Source organism: Bos mutus, chromosome 13 (assembly GCF_027580195.1).
Source record: "Bos mutus isolate GX-2022 chromosome 13, NWIPB_WYAK_1.1, whole genome shotgun sequence".
NCBI lineage: Eukaryota > Metazoa > Chordata > Mammalia > Artiodactyla > Bovidae > Bos > Bos mutus.
Genome location: NC_091629.1, coordinates 18,160,795 through 18,184,576, shown reverse-complemented (window position 1 = coordinate 18,184,576; position 23,782 = coordinate 18,160,795). Strand labels below are relative to the sequence as shown.

At 55.2% G+C, this 23,782-nt stretch overlaps 1 protein-coding gene across 1 annotated transcript; it reads right to left on the bottom strand.

The window, feature by feature from the left end:
• Window positions 1-6,334: 6,334 nt before the first annotated feature.
• KCNG1 (potassium voltage-gated channel modifier subfamily G member 1) lies at window positions 6,335-23,282 on the bottom strand. Its single transcript, XM_070381034.1, has 3 exons — window positions 23,026-23,282; window positions 10,891-11,690; window positions 6,335-7,650 (listed from the first exon to the last, which is right to left on the bottom strand). The coding sequence occupies exons 2-3, from the start codon at window positions 11,662-11,664 to the stop codon at window positions 6,880-6,882; spliced, it is 1,545 nt and encodes a 514-aa protein (XP_070237135.1). The 5' UTR covers window positions 11,665-11,690; window positions 23,026-23,282; the 3' UTR covers window positions 6,335-6,879.
• Between the last annotated feature and the right edge of the window lie 500 nt (window positions 23,283-23,782).

The following is a 23,782-nucleotide window of genomic DNA, read 5'->3' as shown; positions in this document are numbered from 1 at the left end:
CACTTTTCACTTTCCTGCATTGGAGAAGGAAATGGCAACCCACTCCAGTGTTCTTGCCTGGAGAATCCCAGGGACGGGGGAGCCTGGTGGGCTGCCGTCTATGGGGTCACGCAGGGTCGGACACGACTGAAGCGATTTAGCAGCAGAGAGCAAAGCCCAGCCGAGCAGCCTTGGATGCGTAAGACTGAGTAACTGAGGGCAAAGAATAAAGCTGTCGCGTCTCTTCTGCCAGTGCCTCTCCTTTCCCCACAACTGTCCCCAGAAACCTTGGTTAACTCTCACTGCTGAGTAAATTTTATGCCTATTTCAAAAACCCCTGAGCTTCTAAAATGAGACATTTCCCATTTAATCATCCTTATGGAAAAACAGCTTCTATCTATTTAGCAGTGGTTTTGTTGAATGGGGTCACACACCACCTCCTTGGGCTTGTCCTTATTACATAGCTGTATCATTTAGAGAATGAGTCTAAGGACTTCTTTATGGGGTCTCATGTATATAGAGTAATAACATGGGGAGTGCCAATAGCTACCCAATAATTCAGACCTGGGATGTAATCCTATTAGGCGTTCCCCTGCATTTTTAAAGGCAAGGCTAGTTGGTGGCTTTAAATTTATTCCAACAAATTTATTTATTTGCACATTTACTGGTTCTTTGGGTAAGTGGCATGTTCTTTTCAGAAAAGAAAATGAAAAAATTTTGTGGGTTCTGTTTTATGTTTTCAGACTAACTCCCACAGTATCTTGTTATAATACATGGATGTTGGTGGAGGACCACATTCACAGGTGGAGGTGATTTCCAGGCGGAAATCATCAGGTGACCTTGGGTGGGGGTGGGTTATTTGCTTAGTTGTGGTGCCGGTAAACAGGAATAGATTATAATGAGACTCATGCCACCGTAGGTATGGACAAATGTGGTTGATGTGTGTATGTATTTTGTAGGCCTCTGTATAGAGTAAGGGATTCACAGATTCGTTTAGTCAGCAAATATTTATTGAGTACCTACTATGTGCCGGGAGCTATGACAGATGGTTGATACTGTTGTGAGGTCCTAGCCCTCCTGGAGCTGGTCATCTAGTGGAGAGACAAAGCCCAAGAGCAATAAATACATAAGGTATTGGATGATATCTAGGCTCTTCGAGGAGGATGAATCCGGTTTAGAGGCTGGGTGTTTTAAAGTATAGATTTTATTATTATTCAGGTATGGCGAGGCCAACAGGTCAGGAGACAATTGCCACTGAAAAGAGAGTTTATTATACTCATAGTTCCCCAAAGAAGGGTATGTCCCACATTGTGGGGGGCCACGTGGGGAAGAACCAGTTTCTGGTCAGAGGCAGAGGGAGGGGAAACTGTGGGCCAGAGCTTTGCTGTGGTTTCGAGAGAAGGAGTGGGCAAGGCAGAGTGAGCAGGCTCAGGACGGGCCAGTCTGAACAGTTGCAGTAAGCTCTGGTCATAGGGCTGTGCTTGGTGGTCTGATCTGGCGCTGGGTGATTAGGACAGGTGGAGAGTGGCCTGGTGTGTGAGACCCCGAGAAGGGAGGTGGAAAGAGGTGGTCGAAGGAAAGCAGGTTGGCTGCTTTGTATTTGAAAAGCACACTTGTGGGTGTGTGGTTCACCATCTTTAGGAACTGGCCATCCCTGGGAGGAGCATCCCTGGGTCTGCCAGGCCCTGGATGTCCAAGCATCAGAATACAGAAGAGCCGTGGTCAGTACCCTGGGGCATGCTGGCAGCATGGTCTTTTGAGCAGGCTGCTGGCAGGAGGTCAGATGCGGGCTCTCTGTTTAAGTGACGTCTGAGCAGAGACCCTAATGAGGAGAGAGGGGGCACGTGGATGTACCTTAGGGGAGAGCCGAACAGGCAGAGGAAACAGCAAGTGCAAAGGCCCTGAGGTCGGACCATGTTTGGCCTGTTCACTGAGTAAAGAGGTTGCTGTAAAAGGAGAGATAAGGAGACCAGGAGACCAGGTCACGGAGATGAGGCTGAGAGAGACTCCGGCTTTGATTGAGTGGGATGGGACATCAGCTGGTTGGGGGGACACTCTGAACAGTGGGTGAGTGTGATCTGACTTGCATTCCAACAGGGCCCCTCTGCTGCTGTGCCGAAAACAGTTGGGAGGGGAGGCAGGCGAGCGGAGAAACCGAGGAGGGGGCTCAGGCAGCAGTCCATGTGAGAGGGGCTGGGGACCGGCCCACTGGAGCGGTTAAGTGGCCAAACTCCCCATACACGTTAACAGGACTGGATGGGAAGACGGGAGAACACTGTCTTTTTTTTAGGAGGAACACTGTCTTTTTTTTTTTTTCTGAAAGAAAATATAAGTAAGGCCATTTTATTAATAGCAAATGCAAATCTGAATGTAAACCATGCTTCCTTTAGTTGATGTCTTTTTTTTTTTTTGCCACATCAAGCAGCTTACAGGATCTTAGTTCCCCGACTAGAGCTTGATTCCGGGCCCCAGCAGTGAAATCTGAGCCTTAAGCACTGGAATGCCAGGGAATTCCCAGCTCTCGTCTTTCCCTGTGCTCGTACCGCCCTGGGCACCTGCACCCGATCATCCCAGATGTGCAGAAGTCTTTTTCACGTGCACTTTCCCCAGTGACTTGCCAGCCCCTCTGTGCTGGGCGCCGAGTCCAGCTCTGCCATTTGCTTGCTTGTTTTGTCCCCAGCTGCTCTGAGAGGGCCGGGCTCAGAGTGAGGTCTCTGGAAATGTTTGTTCAGAGTGTCCACTGTGCAGACCTGAGTCTCCTCCCCGGGAGGAAGGCTGCTCCCGGGGGGCCCGTGTTTCCGGGCTCACAGGCTCCCTCGACAGCTGGTGACATGCCTGGGGCCTCCCACCTCCGGGCTTTGCCTGCTGGGAAGGCTGCCCCGCCCACCCCTCCAGGTCCTCAGTGCGAGGTCACCTCCCCTGAGAGTCCCTCCCGACTGTCTTCGGGGCCCACTCTCCGCCTGTCCCTGGCCCCAGTCACTGTCTGCCGGCTCATCCTGTGCTCACCATCAGCAAGTGTTTTTTTCAATTCTCATTTCACTGTTTCTCTCGCTCTCCCCATCGCTGTGCGGGCCCCGTGAGGACGGGGGCCTGGTTCTGGAAGGTTCACTCTGGTAGGGAGAGGGGTTGGGGGCCATTCTGATCCCCTCCAAGGGGAAGGGGCCCATGCCCAGCAGTGCGGTGCCAGGGGCTATGGGCTTCTGCCTGCACTTCTTGGGACACGGGCTTGGGTGGCCGGAGCAGGGCCGCAGGAAATCCTGGGGGTCCAGGCAGGAAGCGAGGCGTGTGGGTCTGAGTTACACAAGTGCAAAGGCAGATCCTATCTTCGTGGTGGTCACTGTGAGTTTATAGAACATTGAGCACTTTGGCCAACTGATGTGAAGAGCTGACTCATTTGAAAAGACTCTGATGCTGGGAAAAATTGAGGGCAGGAGAAGGGGACGACAGAGGATGAGATGGTTGGATGACATCACTAACTCAATGGACGTGGGTTTGGGCGGACTCTGGGAGTTGGTGATGGACAGGGAGGCCTGGCGTGCTGTGGTTCATCGGGTCGCAAGAGTCAGACACAACTGAGCGACTGAACTGAACAGAATCTTGATTTAAAAATTACTGCATTAAAATATGATTTATCTTGATGACCAAGTTTTTTTTTTCCTTTTTTTTTTTGCTTCCCCTGAATTCTGTGCCCAAGGTGAGAGATCCCAGCCCTGCTTAAAACGTGGGCCTGAGAATCTGTGTTGTGAAATCAACCTTCCTCAACTCCCACTGTGAGTCTTAGGGCAGCGCCGGGCTTAGCTGGAGAGGGGGGAATGTCCACGTGTCCTAAAAAACTAAGATACACTGGGGAAGTTCTGATTTGCCATTTCCTCCAGAGCAGTGACTGTCTCTACTCGCTGTCCCCAGCTGTATGGAGCTAGTTGCCTGTATGGGGGTCAAAAGGAAGGCCCCATTGGGGCCAGGGGAAGAATTGGGCCCCTACTTCAATCAGAATGGCTTTCATTTAATCTGATTTATAGCTGGCTTTCTGCATCAGATTTCATATTTCTAAAAAAAAAGAGTGGAAAAGCCACGATGGTCAAGTTGATGATGGTGTTAGAAGTGGCTAGTTAGCTGTCCTGAGGCCTTGGGATTCTTAATTTGAACCAAGGATCCTTAAGCCCCACTCTGGGCATGAAGTTCAGTATCTCGAGTATTTGTCCCTCAAGGGAGGCCTTGAGAGGTGCCCGTGTTTGGGTCTCCACCTTGGCCACTGGCACAGACCAGAATCTGGGCAAGAAGATGCCAGAAGCCTGGACCCTCAGCGACCCCGGCTCCTCTTCTGTCCTTGGTGTGGTGGAGGCACAGCTCTCCTCCCAGCGAGGCCCATTCAAGGCTCCCCCAAACCCCACCATTTCCCCTCCCTGGAATCTTTCTTTAAAATTTAAATTTATTTATTTTTAATTGGAGGATAACGGCTTTACAATATTGTGACGGTTTCTGCCATTTATCAGCTTCTCCCTGGAGTTTTTAAAGGCTCTGTCTTAAATCTCTTCGTGTCCCATTTCTGTCTGTTTAGCATTTTCAGCTGTCTCCCATGTCTCTTAGCCACTTTGGAGTGGGGAGAAAGGTCATTCCATAAATCTAAGGTATTATTACTGTGACGGCAGTGCCGATCGCTGTGACACCCGCCGGGCTGGGGACGGTAGAGCCAATTAGTCGGAAAACTTACTTTTCAGGCGTGCGCCACTGGAAGCAGGTGTCAGGGGAGACTTTAACGAGGCTCTCGTGACTTGTGTGGTATTTCCAGCCTCCTTGTCTACTGTGCAGAGGAAGCCCTCGTCCAACCTCCCCGCCGGGGAATGAGAGAGAGACAGAGAGAGCGAGAGAGAGACATGGGGATGGGGAGCGCGAGAGGCGCCCAGAAGCCCCAGTATCCAGCGTTAACAGCGAACGCCTTTCCGCTTTCGGGCGGGCTTCCTGTTTCCCCTTCCTCTTTCACTCACTGCACGAGTGTTTGCTGAGCGCCGGCTGGGTGCCGGGCCCTGCGGTGGGTGCCGGGAGTCGCTGTGAGCTCTGTGGCTGAGTCCCTGCCATGTGCGCACGGGGCTCCCCGGGCACAGACCGCAAGGGAGGAGCAGAGAAGTGAAGGAGCGGCTCCAGGGCCCATCAGCGGGTGTGAGGACGCACTGGGTGAGGGAGACAGCGGTGGCCGGGCCGCTGGGGCGGACCCTGTACAGCGAGCGTCAGGGCGGCGGTGGGAGGAGCCAGCGCAGTGCGCTTCACGAAGCCTGCTCCCCGCAGAGGGACGTGATGTGTGAAGGCCCGCGGTGGGCAGGGCTGGGTGCTTCTACACCGCGGCGTGGAGGCCGCTGTGACTGAGTGGAGTGAGTGAGAGGCGCGGCGGGCGCAGGCAATGCCAGGCATTTGGGCGTCATTCTCAGCACGATGGATACACCTCTGTGGGTTTAGGCGGGACAGTGATGGGGCCAGATTTGCTTTGTTTACTTTATTGTTTTGGCTGTGTTGTGCGGCACGTGGGATCTTAGTTCCTTGACCAGGGATTGAACATGCTGTCCCTTGCGCTGGAAGCGCAGAGTCTTAACCACTGGACTGTCAGGGAAGTCTCGGGTTTATTTTAGAGCTTGCTTTCTGTAGCTGGCCCAGGGGAGGGGTGAAGAAGACAGCGACACTGCTGCAGCATCTGAGAGTGGAGGCAGGCATGTGACCGCCGCCTGGACGGGAAGCCCCTCCCCAGATGGGCACCAGAGGCCTCTGAACCCTGAGAGCAGAGCAGACCTGGTGGGCTGGCCTGGGGCTCAGGCCCTACCCCGAATCTTCCACACTACATGAGGTCGTGAGATGTTCCGGTCGGGTGGGTGCTCTGCGGGTCTCTGAGGGGCCCAGAGAGACCCTTGGGGGCTTCAGACTGTGTTCTCAGGTGGCCCAGAAAACTGAGATCCATTTTCCCAAAGCATCAATCCAATGCAATCTAGGTTTACATTTAGATTTAGGTAAATGGTTTGAAGCATTTCCACCCCCCTCCCAAAAAAATTAAGATAAATGTGGCATAGAATAAAAAATACACACTAATTTTTAAAGATAAAATGAAGTGACTTCACCTTTGTAGTCAGCAGGGCTGACTTGGTGTCCACTTCACTGTTGGGGGTGCCTTAGGCGGAAAGTTTGAGAAACAGGCCTTAAGGTGCAAAAGAGGAGAAGAGGAGATGGGAGAGAAGGAAAAGGTGGGGAGGAAAGCCTCAGAGAGGGGAAGAATCGAAGAGATAGAAGAGTGAGGGGCTGTGGTATTTACCAGCAATTTCCCAAAGGTGTCTACCCTGTCTCTTTCCCCCAACCTCACGGGGCCTCACCGGGTAGGAAGGACCCAAGGAAAAAGGCTAACCCAATACTTCTGGTACCACACTGGCTGGCTTACTGGAAAGTGCCGTTTCCTCTCTTAACAGAGCCCCAGGGAAGGCTTTCTTCTCTTTTTCACCGGTTTTCTTTAATTGCACGCGATCCACACTCAAGACAGACTTGTAGCTGCTGTTTGTATTGTTCCCTAGGCAGCCCCACAAAGCGAGTCTTTGCTGGGCATGTTATTTACATGGTGGAAAGAACAAGCCATCTCCTCACTAGGGAAGGGCGTGGGGGCTGGGGCGGGGGGTGGGGGGGTACTGTCAGGACTGTGTGCTGGGCTTCACATCTGGACTTGGGGGACCAGGGTTCCCTGCCGGGGTGGGGCCATCTTCCCTGGGGCGTGGCTTGGTCCATCCCAGGCCAGGGCTGCGCTCAGAAGCAGCACGTGCCTTTGGAGGCTTCTGCAGCGATGGTGATAGCGTTAAGCCTCAGAGGGTGGGCAGGGCTGGGGAGCGGGGGGCGCATCCTGGCGGTGGCGGTGGCGAGGTGCGACCTCTGGATTCAGTTATTGTCTCTGGTGTCCGAGGAGGCACTTCCAAACAAGATGTCACTGTCGTGGGACATGCTGCTCAGCTGCGACTTGGTCTTGATGAGAAACTGGGTCCTGCGGAACATCACCCTCTCCTGCTCCTGCTTGAGCTCCAGGTAGGAGCGGGAGAAGGTGTGGAAGATGGAGGTCACGGGGAAGGCCATGAGGAGGATGCCGCTGAGGATGCTGCTGAGAGCCACCACCTGGCCGGGCGTGCTCCGGGGCACCATGTCGCCATAGCCCACGGTCGTCATGGTGATGACGGCCCACCAGTAGCAGGCAGGGATGCTGGTGAACTCAGGGCTCTCTGCCATCTCGTTCTCGATGACGTAGAGGAGCGGGGCGAAGAGCGCGATGGCCACGCAGAGGAAGAGCAGCAGGAGCCCGAACTCACGGGTGCAGCGGCGGGCCGTGAGCCCCAGCGTCTGCAGCCCCAGCGAGTGGCGGGCCAGGCGCATGACGTACAGGATGCGCAGCGCCCGCAGGACTCGCAGTACCAGCCCCACCTTGTCCAGGTAGCTGTTGCCCGTGCCGGGCTTGCGGCGGCCCGCGGAGGCGCCGTCCACCAGCAGGGTGACGTAGTAGGGCAGGATGGCCACCATGTCGATCAGTGTCAGCGGGCTCCGCAGGAACACGAACTTGTTGGGCGCCTGGATGAGCCGCAGGAGGAACTCGAGGGAGAACCAGCCCACGCACACCGACTCCACGATGAAGATGTTGCGGCACATCTGGGAGCACCGGCCCTGGGAGAGTGAGAAGTGGGGGAGGTCAGCGGTTCCACCGCGAGGAGCACGGGGCTCCGTCCTGGGGGGTGCTACCTGGGCCAGGGTGGTCTGGGCACTATGTCTGTCCCTGGGTCCCCTCTCTCCAGTTATACTCACTCCCTGGGCAATCCTGTGCAAGCCTGGAGCTTGAAGCATCTTCTCAACACTGACTACCCCTAATCTCTCTGCAGCCCAGACCTCACCCCTGAACTCCAGACTCCAAAGGAGCTGCCTCCTAGGGGAGGTCTGACAGGTGTCTCAAAGTTATCATGTCCCCAAACGAGCTCCTGACTTCTTTCTTCTTAAAATTTATTTTTATTGAGATGTAATTGACATATAACAAACACAAGGCATAGGGCGAGTTGATCTGACACATTTACGTATTGCGATACGAATACCACCAAGGGGCACGCGTGCTCAGTTGCTTCTGTCATCTCTGACTCTTTGCAACCCTAATGACTGTAGCCCGCCAGACCCCCCTGTCTGTGGGATTCTCCAGGCAAGAATACTGGAGTGGGTTGCCATGCCCGCCTCCAAAATATGTTTTATAAGTTACTTATTTATCGTTTTTACTGTCTGTCTCAGCTCTGCTCACCTGTCCACCCTGCCCCAGAAGACTGTAGCCCTACAGGACAGGACGCTTTGTGTATTGTTCACTCTCAGGCCCCAGTGCCTGGAAAGGCCTGGCACACCAGGATGATCTGTTACCAGGATGGATGGCAGAGCACTGGCCTGTCTTTAGACAGCGTGCCAAGTGAAGGCCAGGCAGGCAAAGCGAAACCAGGGGAGGTGGCCCAGGTTGGGTGGAGGCTCTGGGGAGCCTGGCCATCCTGCCTGGCACCCCCTGAGGGCTGTCCCAGGTGAACTCAGTCTTGAGGCTGCCTCATCCATTTTTTTAAGAGAAGCTGGAAATTTGGAGTTTTACGTGAAATCTCCTGGGTTTTAAATGTTGTGACAATTTGATACAAAGAAAGCACTCCACATTTCATTCAGGCACATCTGTGCCTCTGCCATGCAGGCTGTCAGGTTACTGCTCTGATCTGCAGCATGGGGGACCGTGCCCAGTTTAGACCTCAGCCTCAAAGGGGCTTGGCAGAGAGGAGGGCACACGTGGTTCTACCTGGGCATCTTGTCGGTTCTGGGGCACAGCTGGGTCTATCAGACTTGCCGTATTAGCTCTGTCTCTGGGAATATGTGAGAAGCTGGAGAGATGAGCTGATACTTGGTGAGGCTTTGAGGTCTCAGACTTCTGGACAGGAAGCCCCCTCCTCTGGGAAGCCTTCCTGGAGTACGTCCCTCCAAGTATCCCCAGCACAGTTGATAGGCCTCTCACAAGAGCCCTCTTGGCTTGTGCCCCATACTTATGGTTACGGGGCTGTCACCAAGGCTTGGAGCACCCTGAAGCTCTGATCACCCCGACTGCCCCCTGGAGCCTGAATACAGGAGGCACTCAAACACCTGCTCGGGTGAGACAGTGAACCCCACTGGTCCCCCAAATGAAACTGAAGAACGACATTTTTACTGAGTCATGAAAAAGGCTGGGTATCTTTTTTTTTTTAAGCAGGTATCAGAAGTTGAATAAAACTGTGGCTTTATTAGTATTTTCCTGGTAAAATCAGCGTTGCGTGTGTTGGGGCCAAGAAGAAATCAGCGCTAAGCACAGGTGCTTCCAGACGGGTCCCGGGTGACAAGCGCTGCTCCTTTTTGGGAGGGGCGTATAGTCCTCACGGTGAGTAATTCCTGAATGTGCAATGCCAGGCGCTGTTCTAATCACGTCTCGTTCACTGAATCCCCCCAGCGCTATGAGGTGGGCCTGTTCACAACCTCTTTGACATGTCAGGAAACAGAGGCACAGAGAGGCTGAGTGACTTGTCTACAGAAGCACAGCCAGAGTGGACGAGGTGGGATTCAAATTCAGGCCACCTGGCTCTAACCCTGCCTGGTTCATCTACCCCTCATGGATCTCAAAGGTTCACTGTACTGATTGAGTGTTCATTTTACTGGTTGAGTATTTTCTTAACACTGGCTTTTAAAATTCAATGTATTCAGAAAGAAGTGTCAGAAACTCCCTGAGAGTTATAAATGTAACACTATTGCTACTTTCCCCACAGTACTTATGTATGGAAAAACCCTCACGTGGTGAGTGGTTTTAATGTTAAATCAGAGGGTTCACATAAAACCCTTAGCACATGAGTGGTACTCAGCCAGTGCTCAATAAATGCTGGCTGGCATGATATTTATGTTTAGTTCATACTGCCATACCTATTTCTCCAGTGCCTACACAATTTGCACCTTCTAAACTTTTCAGTCTGTCTTGAGCCTTGCTTCTGGAACCCCTACGTGTGGGGAAAGGGTCCCAGAGATGGGTCTCATACAGACGGAGGCTGAGCTGAGGGGCTACATGAGGTCCCAGGCTGCCACGTGGGACCCATACTTCCATACTGAGGAACCCAGACTTCAGACTCAGTTAGACCTGGATTTGGGCAAGCTGCTTTCCCTCAGTGTTCTCAGCTGTCAGGTGGTTGTGGGAACACCTCCCATACTCGGATGCTGGAAAATTCGCTGGGGAAATAAGATACAGGCAGAGTGGCAGCCCAGCCTCTGGCTCCCATTAACTGCCGGTAAGTAAGTGGTATCCCTGAGAACTGGGCATGCACCCCATCATGCCCTGGAGTAAACACTTACGGGAACTCCCTTCTTTAACAGAAAGCAATGCTGGCTAATTGAGGTTGCCTGCACACACACACACACATCTATCAATGAACATCATATTCAGGACCCCAAAGAGCTTTCTGGGATCTTTTCATGTAAGGGAATTGGGAAGGCTGACAAAGGACGCAAGTTGGTGAAATAAATTTTGGTGGTGCACGTCACGTGCTCAGCTTGGGGCCAGGCACATCAAACATCGCGTCATCCTTCCATCCATCCATCCGTTCATTCAACAGAGTGGCTGAGTGCCTCTCCCATGCTGGACATTGTTGCGGTGGGCAGGGGGCACAGTGCAGACCTGAACAGGCTGTGGAGCTCAGGTCTGCATGTGGAGGAGGCCGACACACACGGAGACACATTTGTAAACACACGTAAACACAACGACGGACTGGGATGCTACTGAGCCAGTGCGGTCAGGGAAGGCTTCCTGGAGGAGGCGACAGGGCAGGCAGAGAGTGGTCCCTGCAGCAGCAGCCCCGTCCTCCCCCGGGGCAGGGGCGGGGCCCTTACCTGCTCCTCCTCCTCCCTCAGGCTGGGCAGCGTGCTGATGGAGAGGTTGACAGCTGTGACCGTGACAAAGAGCACCGACAGGAAGGCGAACACCTTGCCGGGCAGCCCCGAGTGCGGCCTTTCCACCATGTCGCGCAGCCGCCGCATGCAGCGGCCCAGGCGGCCCTCTTCCTCCGCGGGGCCCTCGCTGTCGGGGTCTTCGCTGTCCAGCGCGTCTTCCTCGTCCTCCCGCTCCACCGTCTCGGCGAACTCCTGGATCTTCTGCAGGTAGCGGCGCTTGCAGCAGCCGTCCAGGTGGTCCTCGGCGATGCCCCAGTAGAGCAGCTCCTCCTGGAAGGACAGGGCGCACATCTCCCGCAGCAGCCGCAGCTTGCCCGCCCGCAGGAAGGTCAGGATGGTGCCGAAGGCGCCCGGGTTGCGGTCGAAGAAGAACTCGTTGCAGGTGACGTCATAGTCGTCGCACACGTTGAGGATGTCGTCGAAGTTGGTGCAGGCCTTGAGCTGGCCCAGCCGCGTCAGCGGGAACTCCTCCAGCGTGGTCCAGGGCAGCGAGTACTTGATGCCGCCCACGTTGATGATGATCTGCCGCCTGCGGTCCTCGGGCTGGCCGCCTTGGCGGGGCTCGTCCTGCGGCCGCAGCCGCTGGGCCCGGCGGTAGAAGACGCCTTTGAGTGATTGGCTTTGGGGGAAGAAGGCTGGATGGAAGGAGGCATCCGACGTGCAGCTCAGAGCGCTGTAGTCGTAATCAGAATTGTCTCCCGGTAGGAGGGTCATTTTGAGCTTTCACATCCCTCTCTGGCCTGGGGTGGGGGGGAGAAGGGAGGAAAGAGCCTCAGTGACTCCCGAGTCTCTGGGGACAATGTGGATCCTGCAGCTAATTGCTGATATGGACCGCATTGTGTTTCCCCAGATTCACAGAGGGAAGCCCTAACCTCCAAGTGGATGGTGTTAAGAGGTGAGGTCTTTGGGAGGTCATCAGGCGTAGATGAGGTCAGGAGGGTGGAGCCCCCAGGGTGAGATTAGTGCCCTGATAAGGAGAGGAAGAGACAGCAGGGTCTCCTTTCTCTCCACCAAGTCAGGGCCTGGTAAGAAGGCAGCCAACCTGCAAGTTAGGAAGACAGCCCTCGTCAGAACCTGACCTGATCTCAGACTCCCAGCCCCCCAGATGGAGAGCAACCAACGTCTGTTATTTAAGCCTCCTGGTCTAGATACTCTGTTACAGCAGCTTGAGGGAAGATACTCAAGAGTCAGAAGAGCCACTCTATTGTTCAGCATCTCCTAAACTTTACCATTCCTCCATATCCACATTTTTTACACCATAAAAATGCACTGAGTACTACTGTAAGCCAGGAGTGGCTTCAAGCACTGGGAGTTTGCAGCCATGCATATAATCAGCTGTGGCCCCCAGCCCCACAGAGCTGACAGCCTACATTGGTACTGTTATTTACTTAACGTTTTAAGTTTGTCCAACTTTGGGGGATATTTATTTAGCTTGGAAAAGTAGTTTAGTGTGGACCAGAGGTTCTCAACCAGGCCTGATTTTGTCACCGGGGGACAGACGGCAATGTCTGGAGGCATTTTTGATTGTCATGACTAGGGGATGCTACTGGCATCGAGCAAGGATGCTGCTAAAAGTCCTATGGTCAGATCCCACAACAGAATTATCCTGCTCCCCATGTCCATAGTGTGAGGAGGGGCTCTGCTGTGGTGGTTATGAGCGTAGATTTTGCTGTTGAATGTCCTCATCTGCAAAATGGGTATAACCATACGATCTACTTTATAGGATTACTGAGAAGATTCAGGGAATTACATACCCAAGACCACTGAACACAGTATGTGGGACATGGTAGGTACTCAATACTTCCTGTCTACTATTTTTTTTATTACTTTATTATTCTGTTTTATTTTATTTTTTGGCTGCACCATGTGGCTTCTGGGATCTCAGTTTCCTGACCAGGGATCAAACCCGGGCCATGGCAATGAAAGCGTGGAATCCTAACCACTGTGCAACCAGGGAACTCCCACTGTTTACTGCTGTTACAAGTATTAAACTCAAAGGGACCGCCTGTATTCGTTCCATGCGTGGAAAACATATCACTTGCCATAAATCAGAGGCAATGTCCAAAAAATGCACAATTGTCACAACAGCGACATGTTTTGCTCGTGTGGTAGCAAACGTCATCTTGAGGACCCAGGACTGAATTGGACAGGCTTGCTCACTCCTCCAGGAAGCCCTCCTTGGCTCTTCCAGCTAAATCAAGTGTCATCCCCACCCACCCCCATTTATTGTCACCACACTTGCCACCTGTTTTAGAAGGATCTGTGTGCAAGCCTGGTTCCTTCAGTAGACTGCTTGCTCTCTGGGGGAAGAACGTGCTCTACTCATTTCTGAACCTCTGTATTCAGCAACATAAACGCTCCAAGAAATGCTCAACAAATAAGTACATTTCCTGTTGGTGAGGCCAATCCGATGAGGGCACGTCCAGGAAACTGAGGTTAAAATCTCAGCTTACACAGACTTCTTCCTTCCCCGTCCTCAAAGCTAAGGGTTTGTGCCATTAGAATCAGATTGCTTATGCAGTCATAGCTCATGGGCTGCATTTGGTTTACAAATATTTTGCCTGGCTTGGAGAAGATTTTGAAAAATGGAGACATTTAAAAATTCATATATGTTTTTTGGGGAAAATCAGATTATCTGGCAACCTTCGCTTCAAATTCCAGCTGAGAAACGCCTGTCACTCCGTAGGCAGGGCAGGCCTGCTACAATCCACTGTCGTCCCCACCCCTCCTTATTGTCTTCCTGACGCCCACTTTACTTCCCTTATGTGTGTTTCCTTCCTGGTCACTGTAGGCGCTTGAGTTTGACATCCCTAGATGACAGCAATAGAGCTCTCCAGAATTACGCTGATCTGGGGAAAAGTAGTGTAGTACGAGTCTACAATACTTGGATGTTATGGTTTTTCTTTTTACTCGGACTGCACCAGGTCTTATTTGCGGCATGGGGGATCTAGTTCCCCGACCAGGGATGGAACCTGGGCTGCCCACATTGAGAGTGCAGGGTCTTGACCACTGGATTGCCAGGGAAGTTCCAATACTTTGCTTTTAAGATTCACCCTCACTCCCCCGCCACCCCAGCTCCGTCACCCATGGGTGCAGTGGTGCCAGCCAAGCCTGTCAACTCCAAATGGAGATCAGCCAGCCAAGCCTGTCAACTCCAAATGGAGATCAGCCAGCCAAGCCTGTCAATCCCAAATGGAGATCCACTTCTGACGCCCGAGTGTCCATCCATGCTATGGGCATGTTCAGCGGGAACACACGCGGCTGCACACATATACACACAGCCCCGCGTGGGTGTGAAGCAGTGCGTCACAGGAGCCACGGAGGTTTCCACATCTGAGAGGGGCACCTTCCTAACAAAAATTCTTTCACAAACTCAAATCATCACTCCACGCATTTATCTCTGGGGCAAACTATCGTTTCTCAGTTCAAGTTTTGGAAAACTAGGGTACACCTGTGTTTGAAAAAACATGATCTGACTTTAAAGCGTTAAGAGTGTTTTTAACTTCACCTAAAATTGGAACTCGTCTCCTTAGGCAGAGCCTGCCAGAATCCCTTGGAGGAGGAAGATAGCTTTTAGTGCCACAGCTTTTCAGCTATGCTGCTTCATCTTTGCCACTAAAGACAAGAGGGAAAACGACATTCCGTTTGGCAAGAATAGTGATGGAGGCACGGGAGCCTTCCTCTCATCCTGCAAACCCTGGAGAGCGCTTGTGAAACCCCACGTCTGTAATCACCTCTTTTCTTGCAGAATTTTTTTTTCAACCCTCCTCGCTTTCCCTCCAGCTGAAAGCTCCCCCAATTAGCAATTCCTCACTTTTTCTCTCATGATCTGTATCAGCCGTGAGTCAAAGCCTCAGCCTCCTGCATGGAAAGTTGTCCTGTCTCAGAGACAAGTATGAAGAGGAGAGAAAAAGTTGCTTTGTGCAGGCTGCTTGTACACGGAGGGCCAGAGGACCCTGGGGAGGCTCAGATGCTGAATTTGCTCAAGAAGGGAGGGGCACGCTTGCCCTGAGCCTTTGGTCTTAGGGTTGTCCAGCCTGATGGGGGTGCGGGTAACAGTTCTGCCTGCTAGAGTCTCTGGTAAGGTTCATAGAACAAACAGGCGCCAAAGTCCTGCTTCTGGAATATAAAGCTACTTTTCACTCAGTCTGCTATTACCCTCACGAAAAAGCTGATTTTTAAAAATTTCGGTGTTAGGTCTGTGAGTTCTAGAGCATGGTGGGATCTAGTGATTCTGCCTCTTAGGGTCTATACGTCTACTTAGGAAGAGGAAGCTGTTTGAGAAAGGGGCTCCAATGGTGGGAATGAGAAGGAGGAGTCCTGAGGGAGCTCTCATTCATTCATTCATCCAACATTACCACGTGTGGGACTGGGCCAGGCCTGGAGGCACAGCGGAGGACCAGACAGAGCCAGTGCTGTCCTCATAGAGGAGACGTTCTAGTGGGGGACACAGCCTCTAAGTAAATACACAGATCGTTGCAGGCCGTGATGAGTGTTGCGATGGAAACAGAACTAGGTGGCCAATGGGAAATGACTGGGGTGGGGGTGGGGGGTCAACGCTAGCTGGAGGGACCCAGGAGGGCTTCTCAGGGGAGGGGACGCTGGGGCAGAGCCAGCCCTGGGAGGACCTGGGGAGCAGTGTCTCGGGTGGAGTTAGAAGAGCTTGCTCCTGACCTGGGAATGGGGCTGGATGGTCAGACACCGCAGTAAAGGCCAAGTGGCCAGGCAGAGTGGGCGAGGGGAGGTGGGAGAAGACGAGCGTGTGGGGCCAGCTGGTGACAGAAGGGCTGGGTTTGTTCTTCGTGGGCCGGGCATCCTCTGGAGAAGTCCCAGGCTGGGCTGGGGAGACCACCTCTGTCTCTGGAAAGAGACCACCGAGGTTTGGACCAGTGGAGGGGTCTGGAGAATCGGAAGGATTTGGGGTGGGCTTTGGAGAGAGAGAGCTGAGGGCACTCATGCTGTGGGACGGGAGTGCGGTGAAGGGAAGGACAAGGACGAAGGGAGATCCCAGGGGTGCCATTCACCCAGGTGGCCGATAGGTGGCGCTAGGAGGCCCAAGTTAGAGGCAGCCTTCCGGGCTACAGGATGATGGAAGGAGAAATTGTGGGCCAATCAGAGACAGAGAGGTCAGGGATGGGGCCTCCCACATGGGTGATGGGTGGTATCAGAGCACCAGGGCCGACCTGATGATCATTGGGGAGGGGGAGGGGGAGCTCTGACCTGGCTGGGCTGGACGGGATGGAAGGGCCCGGCGAGCAGGGACATAGCAAAGCCCAGGGACATAGCAAAGCCCGGGGGCTGGTATTCCCTGGGCTCAGCGCCCAGCACCCACCCCCTTGCTGACGCTGCACATCGCCCCAGCTCTGAGTGTGGGTGCAGGTAGACACTCCTCCGCCCCTACCCAGCCCTGGCCAAAAGATGTCTGTATCCTTTTTCTGATTCCTGGAAGCAGTGACTATGTTAGCTTCTCTGGCAAGCAGGAATCAAGGTTACAGATGGAAATGAGGTTGCTAACCAGCTTCCTTTGAGGTGGGAAGATTTTCCTGGACTCTCTGGGGGCCCCATGCAACCACCAGAGTCCTTAAAAGATGGAAGAGAAAGGCAGGAGGGTACATCAGAGTGATGAAACGCTGAGAAAGACCTGACTGGCCAGTGCTGGCTTTGACGATGGAAGGGGCCACGAGCCAAGGAAAGCGGGCAGCGTCTAGAAGCTGAGACAGACGGAGAACACCCTCCTCTGGGCTCTCCGGGAAGGAACGCAGCCTTTCCATGCCTTTATTTTAGCCCTGCAACACCCATTGCAGACCTCTGTTCTCCAGAATGTGAGGCAGTAAGTTTGTTTTGTTTTAATCCACTCAGCTTGTGGTGATGTGTCACAGTAACAATTGGAAACAAATACGGCGGGTGTTGAGAAAAAGCTGGTCAGACTCCAGCTTGGGAGTGGGGGGGTGGGGGGCAATTTGCTGACGACCTCAAGGTGGGGAAGCAGAAGAGCCTGCTAGCTCTGAAGTCAGGAGACCTGGGTTCAAGGTCTTGGGTGACTTTGAACAAGTCATGTTCTGCCTCTGAGATACAGTTTCCTTATCTGTAAAATGGGGATATTTGTTGCTCTGACCTCCTGGAGTTATGGTCAGGACTAAAGCAGAGGACACAGATAACACAGGTGCTTGGCCCAACGCCTGACCTGCAGGGGATCCTCAATGGGCCTGCTGTATTATTACTAGCTATGAGGGGGATCTGTCATTCTCCCCTCTTCCAGCCAAGGATGACTCCTTTCTTGACCTGATTAGGCAGGACTGGACCCCAGCATTGTCTGACCCCCCAGAGCCCACTGCTGGAGGGAATGCACTCATATGGCCTCTGGGAAAGCCTGAGGGGTATCGAGGGGAATGAAGGACGCTGGCGTCTGATGACCTGGGAATCCCACTCTTGGGTATATCCCTCAGACTTGGATCCACAGGGCTTATGACAGACATTGTCTGTAATATATTTGCACTCCAACTCTTGACTCAGGATCCGCTTCTGGGGACTCAGATGCAAGCAAGGAACAAGGCACAAGAATATATCTCGTGTTGCTTTGGCGCTAGGAGGTCTCCCCGTGTCCCTCCCGGCGGTGGGGGAGATGAACAAGTGATGCAGATGGCAAAAGCCTGTAGATTCCGCAGGAACTGGAAGCAATGGATTAGATGCGGGTTTAGCAACACATTTAGATCTTAAAAACATGGTCCCAAGTGGAAAAAAAAACAACAGAAGTTTATAGCACTTTGCTGTTTATGTAAATGGGCACACACACAACATTACATGTCTTACAAAGACTCGAGCACATGTAAGGATCTCTGTCAACCACAGGGAGGGTGCCTGGGAGGGCAGGGGGAGGGAATAAGCTTGGGGATTGGAACGAAGGGAACAGTGACTAAGACAGCCTGGTGATGCAGAGCGATATGAATTAAAGAGTGTGGTTAGCACCACCCTGGGTTTTCATCCAGGTTAGAGAAAAAGACGAGCACAAAAACTGTCACACCACTGGGTTTAGCATCTCCCTGGACTCAGCTGAGATACAGACCCCCAGGGCCCTCCCAAGACCCTCTCATCAGAATCCTTAAGCGGGGCCAGGAACCGGCATTTCTGAAGGCTCCCTGAGAGCCTGCTGATGTTTGCGAGAGGAAAGGCAGGGGCCAGGAAAGCCGGCAGGCCTTCCAGGTGCTCTGGGCTTCAGCTGGGAGCCCTCTGACTTCCCAGTCTCCCTGGGGTTCTGGAATGCTCTGTGGATCCTGCGCGAGGGGAGCCTCACTGGGAAAGTGGAGACCCTCTGGTTTGTGAGAAAATCTGTCTGCTCTGGGGCTGCCTTGATCGAACGCCCATTCGTGAGCCCACAGCTCCGCGGATTCTCCCCAGGCAGCTTCTCTTCCTCCTGGGAGAAAGATGACGTTCAGAAGCTGTGACAGAGAGTTGAGTATACATTTCCAAAGAGAGATGATCACTGAAGCCAGAAGGAGTTCTGAAGGGCAGCACCCCCACCTGGAGGCTGCTCTGTGGCCAGTGTGTGACTGGGGGTGGGGTGCAGGACCCGGGGGTGGGGGTAGGACTCCGGAGCGGGGAGCAGGGCAGAAGGAAGGTCTCTGACAGGGTGGGAGGAAGGTCTCCGTCAGGCTTGTCTGGCTATTGCTGCTGCTTCTGCTGTTAACCTTTCGGCTTGATACAGCCATCTATACCCACCAAGTCACTGGCCCTCTTCCAGGCCCGTTTCCCCATACAGCAGGGACAAGCATGTTGACCTCACCAGGCTGGTGAATGGAGGTTTCACGCCCATTTTACAGATGAGGAAACTGAGGCTTTGAATGGTGAAAACTCATGACTCTGGTGGCAAGTGATGAAGCCAGGGTCCAGTTAGGTCTGTGGGACTCTGAGCAAACCTCTTTGCATTCTACTGTCTCCCTGCATCGCTGGTTCCTGGTGGTGGAAGGGTGTCCAGTACCTCGCCTCTATTTTCTAGGCACAAGATTTTGAAGAGTCTTTGGGGATGGGGAGAAGCAGGCAATTGCCCATAGCTGGGGAAACATCCTTGGTCCTACCAGATATTTGCACAAGAGCAGAGTAAGGAATCAACAAAACTGGTTTCATCGAGTTCTGGGTTGCCATTTCAGTCTCTGGGCAGAACTCTCCTGTGGGGTAGCAGGCACCAAGCAGGGCTGAGCGTGTGGCCTCTGGACCATGATGCCTGGCCCACCGTTCACCAGCTGTGCAGCCTTCTGCAAATACCTTCACCTCTCTGTGCCTGGCTTCTTAGCTATAAACTGGGGTGTTGTCCACTCGCCTGCTAAGTGCTTGGAGCCATGCTTGGTGCATTAGAAGGGGCCCCTGTTTGCTAGAATGGCTTCTGGGCAGCATGCCTGGCACCTCACCTGCCTGCTCCCCCGCCCCACCCCGGCATTTCTTTCCTCAGAGGAGCAGTGTGAAGCCAACATCGCCTTCCAGAGGGCGGGACCCCAGTGCCCGCTCTCCTCACCTGGCTGAAGCCAAGTGCCTCGCTCTGTGGGCCTCCGCTTCCCCATCAGCCAACAGAAACTGGCCGCACAGGCCTGTGGTCGGCAGAAGGGTGGCCTCCCGAAGAGGCCCACGTCCCAGGCCCTGGATGGAACCTGGGAGTGTAACCTTACATGGTGAAAGGGAGGGTGTTACTGCGATTAAACTGAGGAGCTGGAGATGGGGACACGGGCCCGGATTGACCGGTGGGCCCAGCGTCGCCATAAGAGTCCCTATCACAGGGAGGCAAGTCCACGGGGTCGCAGAGGGTCAGGCGTGACTGAGCAGCTGCCCCTCAAGGGGATCAGAGTCGGAGATGAAAGAGACGTGATGGCAGACGCTGAGGCCAGAATGTGGTAAAGCCAGGAGCCAAGGACGAAGGGAGCCCCCAGAAGCTAGGAAAGGCAAAGGGAGGGCCTCTCCCTGCAGGAACACGGCCTTGCTGCCCGCTTGGTGTCAGCCCACTGAGGGCCATCTGGACTTTTGATCCCCCCAAACTGTAAGATACCAAGTTTGTGCTGCTTTAAGCCGCTACACTGTTAGGAGCATGTGGCAGGAAGAAACAAACCAACACAGTGCAACTTTCTTTAAAAAAACAAAAAAGCATTTTTTCCCTGAGCTCCTCAGGCTTTGGTTTCTGTCTCTCCTCCCCACACTTGCCAACCCGTGTCATTCCTTAATCCCGAGCGGGTTTTGAGGGGACTCCAGCGGTCTCTCTCTGCAGTCCTTCCCCTGCCGGGGGAGTTTCATCTGTCATGGTCAGGGTTCCTGGCTGGGCTGACTCAGAGGAGGATCATGCTGCATTAATCCTCAATTAGACCGTTAATCAAAACGGATCCAGCCGTTAGGCTGGCCCAGGCCCTGGCACACTGGATCCCTGTGAAATGCTGTGCCTGCGTAAGAAATTCATCTTCCCTGATGCTCTCCTGTCCATGCTCATTACAGTCCAAGTGGGCTGGCCCCCATCCCTGCTTCCAGTGAGCAGGGGCCTCAGTCACTGGGGTTGGGGGATACTTGCTGGGAGCTGGGCTCTCTCCTCCATCCCACCTGCCCCCTAAGAGGGAACATCCAGAGACCCCCATCCCCCACCCCCAGACAGAGGCAGCCTCTGGAAAAACGTTCCTCTGGCACAATAAAAACACACACACACTTGCCTTCTACCAGGAGCTTTGGGGCAGGAGCCAGGGGGTCCTTCTCTGTTTGACCCCTGGCGGCCTCTGATTCGGGAGCACAGGGGTAAGTGGAGGCACAGGCTCGGGGAGCAGCGGGGCGGGGACACCTATTTAAGTAATCCTTCGCTTCTCGTTCCTCAGTAAGTGTTGAGGCCATGTGTCTGCGGTCAGCTGCGGGGGGACGGAGCGGGGAAGGAGGGGCGGTGTGCCCCGTGAGGCCGTCATTTGGCTCCTACCTGGACCACCATGACTCCTGAGTGGATTCTGTCAGTCAGATACTGTCTGCTAGGGAACAAAAACGGCCAGGAGGGACTACTGCTGACAGCCAGACTTCCTTGCCTCCCCCTTTGTATCAACTCTCTTTTAGATTGGCTTTTCCAGCCGCCATTTTCCAACCATGGGGCTCCATCTTTGGGTTTAGTGAGCCAACCAAGGGTGGATTTCCAGACCCTCTATCTCTGGCCACCGGAAACGTTGACTCTGCCTCACATATTCGGAAAGGGGACGTGGAGAAAAGACGGCCAGGTCAAGACGCCTAAGAGTGCCCCGGGGGTTGACTCCTCAGACCTGGTTGGAGTCTCTCAGGCCTGCATCCAGGCCACATCTCTGGGCCCTTCTGTTCTCTGGGGCATCGTCCTCACCCTCGCCACAGCCCAGCTGTGTGGGGTGCAGGGGGTTCAAAGTGGCGGTGGGATGGGAGCCTGACTCCCAGATCTGCCCCCCTCAGACTCCAGGGCTTCCCTCGCCTGGCCCTCAAGGCTTGGGACGTGGATCAAGGCTGTACCCTCACAGCCCCTGTGGGTTTGAGTGTGTCCATGACAGACATCTTTCCACTGGAATGGGCTCTTAGGGAATGACAGATGAAGGCAGTCCCCAGGAGCCATCATCGCCTGCCTTTCAGATGCGCCTTCCCTCCCTTCCCACTTGGTGGGTGCCTCTGCAGAGTTCCGGATCGGAGGACACATGGTCAAGCTCATCTGAGAAGTCCACCCAAGAAAGCCGGCACATGCCCTGGCTCCGGCCCTGGGGCCGGGTCGCCAGCAGTGCCAAACCTGCCTTGGAAACGTGAGCGGGTGAGGCTCCCCGGAGCGACTCTGACTGTGCTGTCATGCGTGTGGGTATCAAACACGCCCTACTGAATAAACCTCGGCTCAGATTCTCGGAGTCAGGAGAAGCCACCCTCCTCAACACACGCGATGAATCAGAGCGGTTCCGGCTCCTTTCTCTCACCTCCCCTGCGTTTATCTTGAGGGGTCAGCAAAGGGAGTCTCTGCAACTGCCTCGTTCACCCTGCTGACTCTGATGCCTGGCACCCTGGATGTGCTTATGGACAGCAAGTGCTTCAGGAGACGCCTGCTGAATGGACAACTTCTGTAGTACACCCCGTTGGTGGGAGCCTGCCTTCATCAGTACGGTTAGATGGGCTTCTCTCAATCCTCCTCCCCATTAAAACCCTCCCCCTAAGGAGCTTTCTAAATGCCTTTTCTTCCTATCCAACAACCTATTCCAGCCTCCCTCCTCCCCCTGAGAATGAATGCAGTAGATGAACCAAGGAAAGGCCATTCTGCAAGCTGTCCAGTGACCTGCTTGTACACAGAGGGGTGAGGGGTGTTCTCTCCAAGCTGCAAGCCGGCTCCATCCTCTCCTGCCCCACATCCCATCCCTCTCCTGCCTGGCTCTCTCCCCAGCACAGCGCCTCAATAACTGTTAGTGAAATAACGAACCCCTGAGATTTGGCAAGGGAGATGCACATAGTAGGCGCTCAACCCGTCTCCCAACCAACCCGTGAATGAATGAAGGAGCTTCCCTCCTTTCTCTCCTCACCCAAAGATTCCATTCAGGCTGAGCCCCTTCTGGGTAGGGAGCGCCCCCCGAGGGTGAGGAGGCCACCTTCCCCTCCAAGGAAGAGTTGTCTCAAGAGTCCCCAGCGCCTAGCACACAGTGGGCTCTCAATAAAAGCTCGTGGCCCTGATGAACAACTCAATAAAGCCCGCTGACCGAGGCCCCACTGTACCTAAGGACGGAGTGAATGAGCGGGTGACAGACGGACCCCCCCCCACCCCCCTCCATCAACCTCTCCCCAACACCCGCTCCTCCCCGGATCCTCCTGCGAGACGGCGAGAAACCCCGGCCACAGCTGGGGTGCGGCCCCCGCCCTGTCACTTCGCGCGCCGGGGGACCCCAGGGAAGCGCAGAAGCCGGACCCGCAGGGTGACCGCCGCGCGCAGCTGCTCCCGGGTCCCCTGTCGCCCCAGACCGCCCCCCTCGGCGTCCTTCCGGGTCCCCGTAGGGGCCACAGCTACGTGCGGCTCCCCCCGCCCGGGCCCGAGTCCGCCCGCCCGGCGGCGCCCGGCGGGGCTGCAGCGCGCCAGGGTCCCACCTCAAGTTCTCGGCAAGGCGTCCCCGCCGCGGAGTTGGCCGGGCCGCGGCTCGCGTCCCCCGGCGGCCGGCGGGTCCCGGCGAGGACGCGACCAGGGGCTGGAAGCCGCCCGCGCCGCCTCCCGGAGCGGCCGGCCAACTTCGGCCCCCGGGCCCCGCTCGGCTCCAGCACCCGGATCGAGGGCCGCCCGCCTGTGCCTCCCGGTCCCCGCCGGGCTCCGAGTGCGCCGGGAGCGCCGCGCGGCCGCCGCCGAGGGAGGGAGGGAGCGGGGCGGGAGGCGGGCCGGAGGGAGGGGCGGGGCGCGGGGCGGGGAGCGCGGGCGGCGGCGGGGAGCGCTGGGGGCACGCGGCGCCCGCCCGGGGTGTCCTGGCGGCCCAGCGCCGGGCCTCCGCCCTCGGGTGCAGCGCGCGGCGCCGGGCTCCCTCCGAGCCTCCGCCCGGGCCGCCCGCGCCGAGCGCCCGGCCGCCGCCCTCTCCGCCTTTCCCCGCGTCCCCCGCCAGCCCGCCCTCGGGATCCCAGCGCTCCGCTGCGCTCGGGCTGCAGGTGCCCCGCGGCGCGCCGGCCTGCTGGGGTCACGTGCTTCCCGGGCCCCGCAGGTCGCGGACCCCTCGCGCGCTGCCCGGGGCTCCAACGTGCCACGTGAAGCGCTCCCGCTCCGCTGCCCCGGGGCGCACGCCGCGCGGGCCGGGTCTTGTGTCTTTTCCGGGAGGTCCCGGTGAGCCGCTGCCCCTGGGCGCCTCGTGCCGCCGCGGGGCAG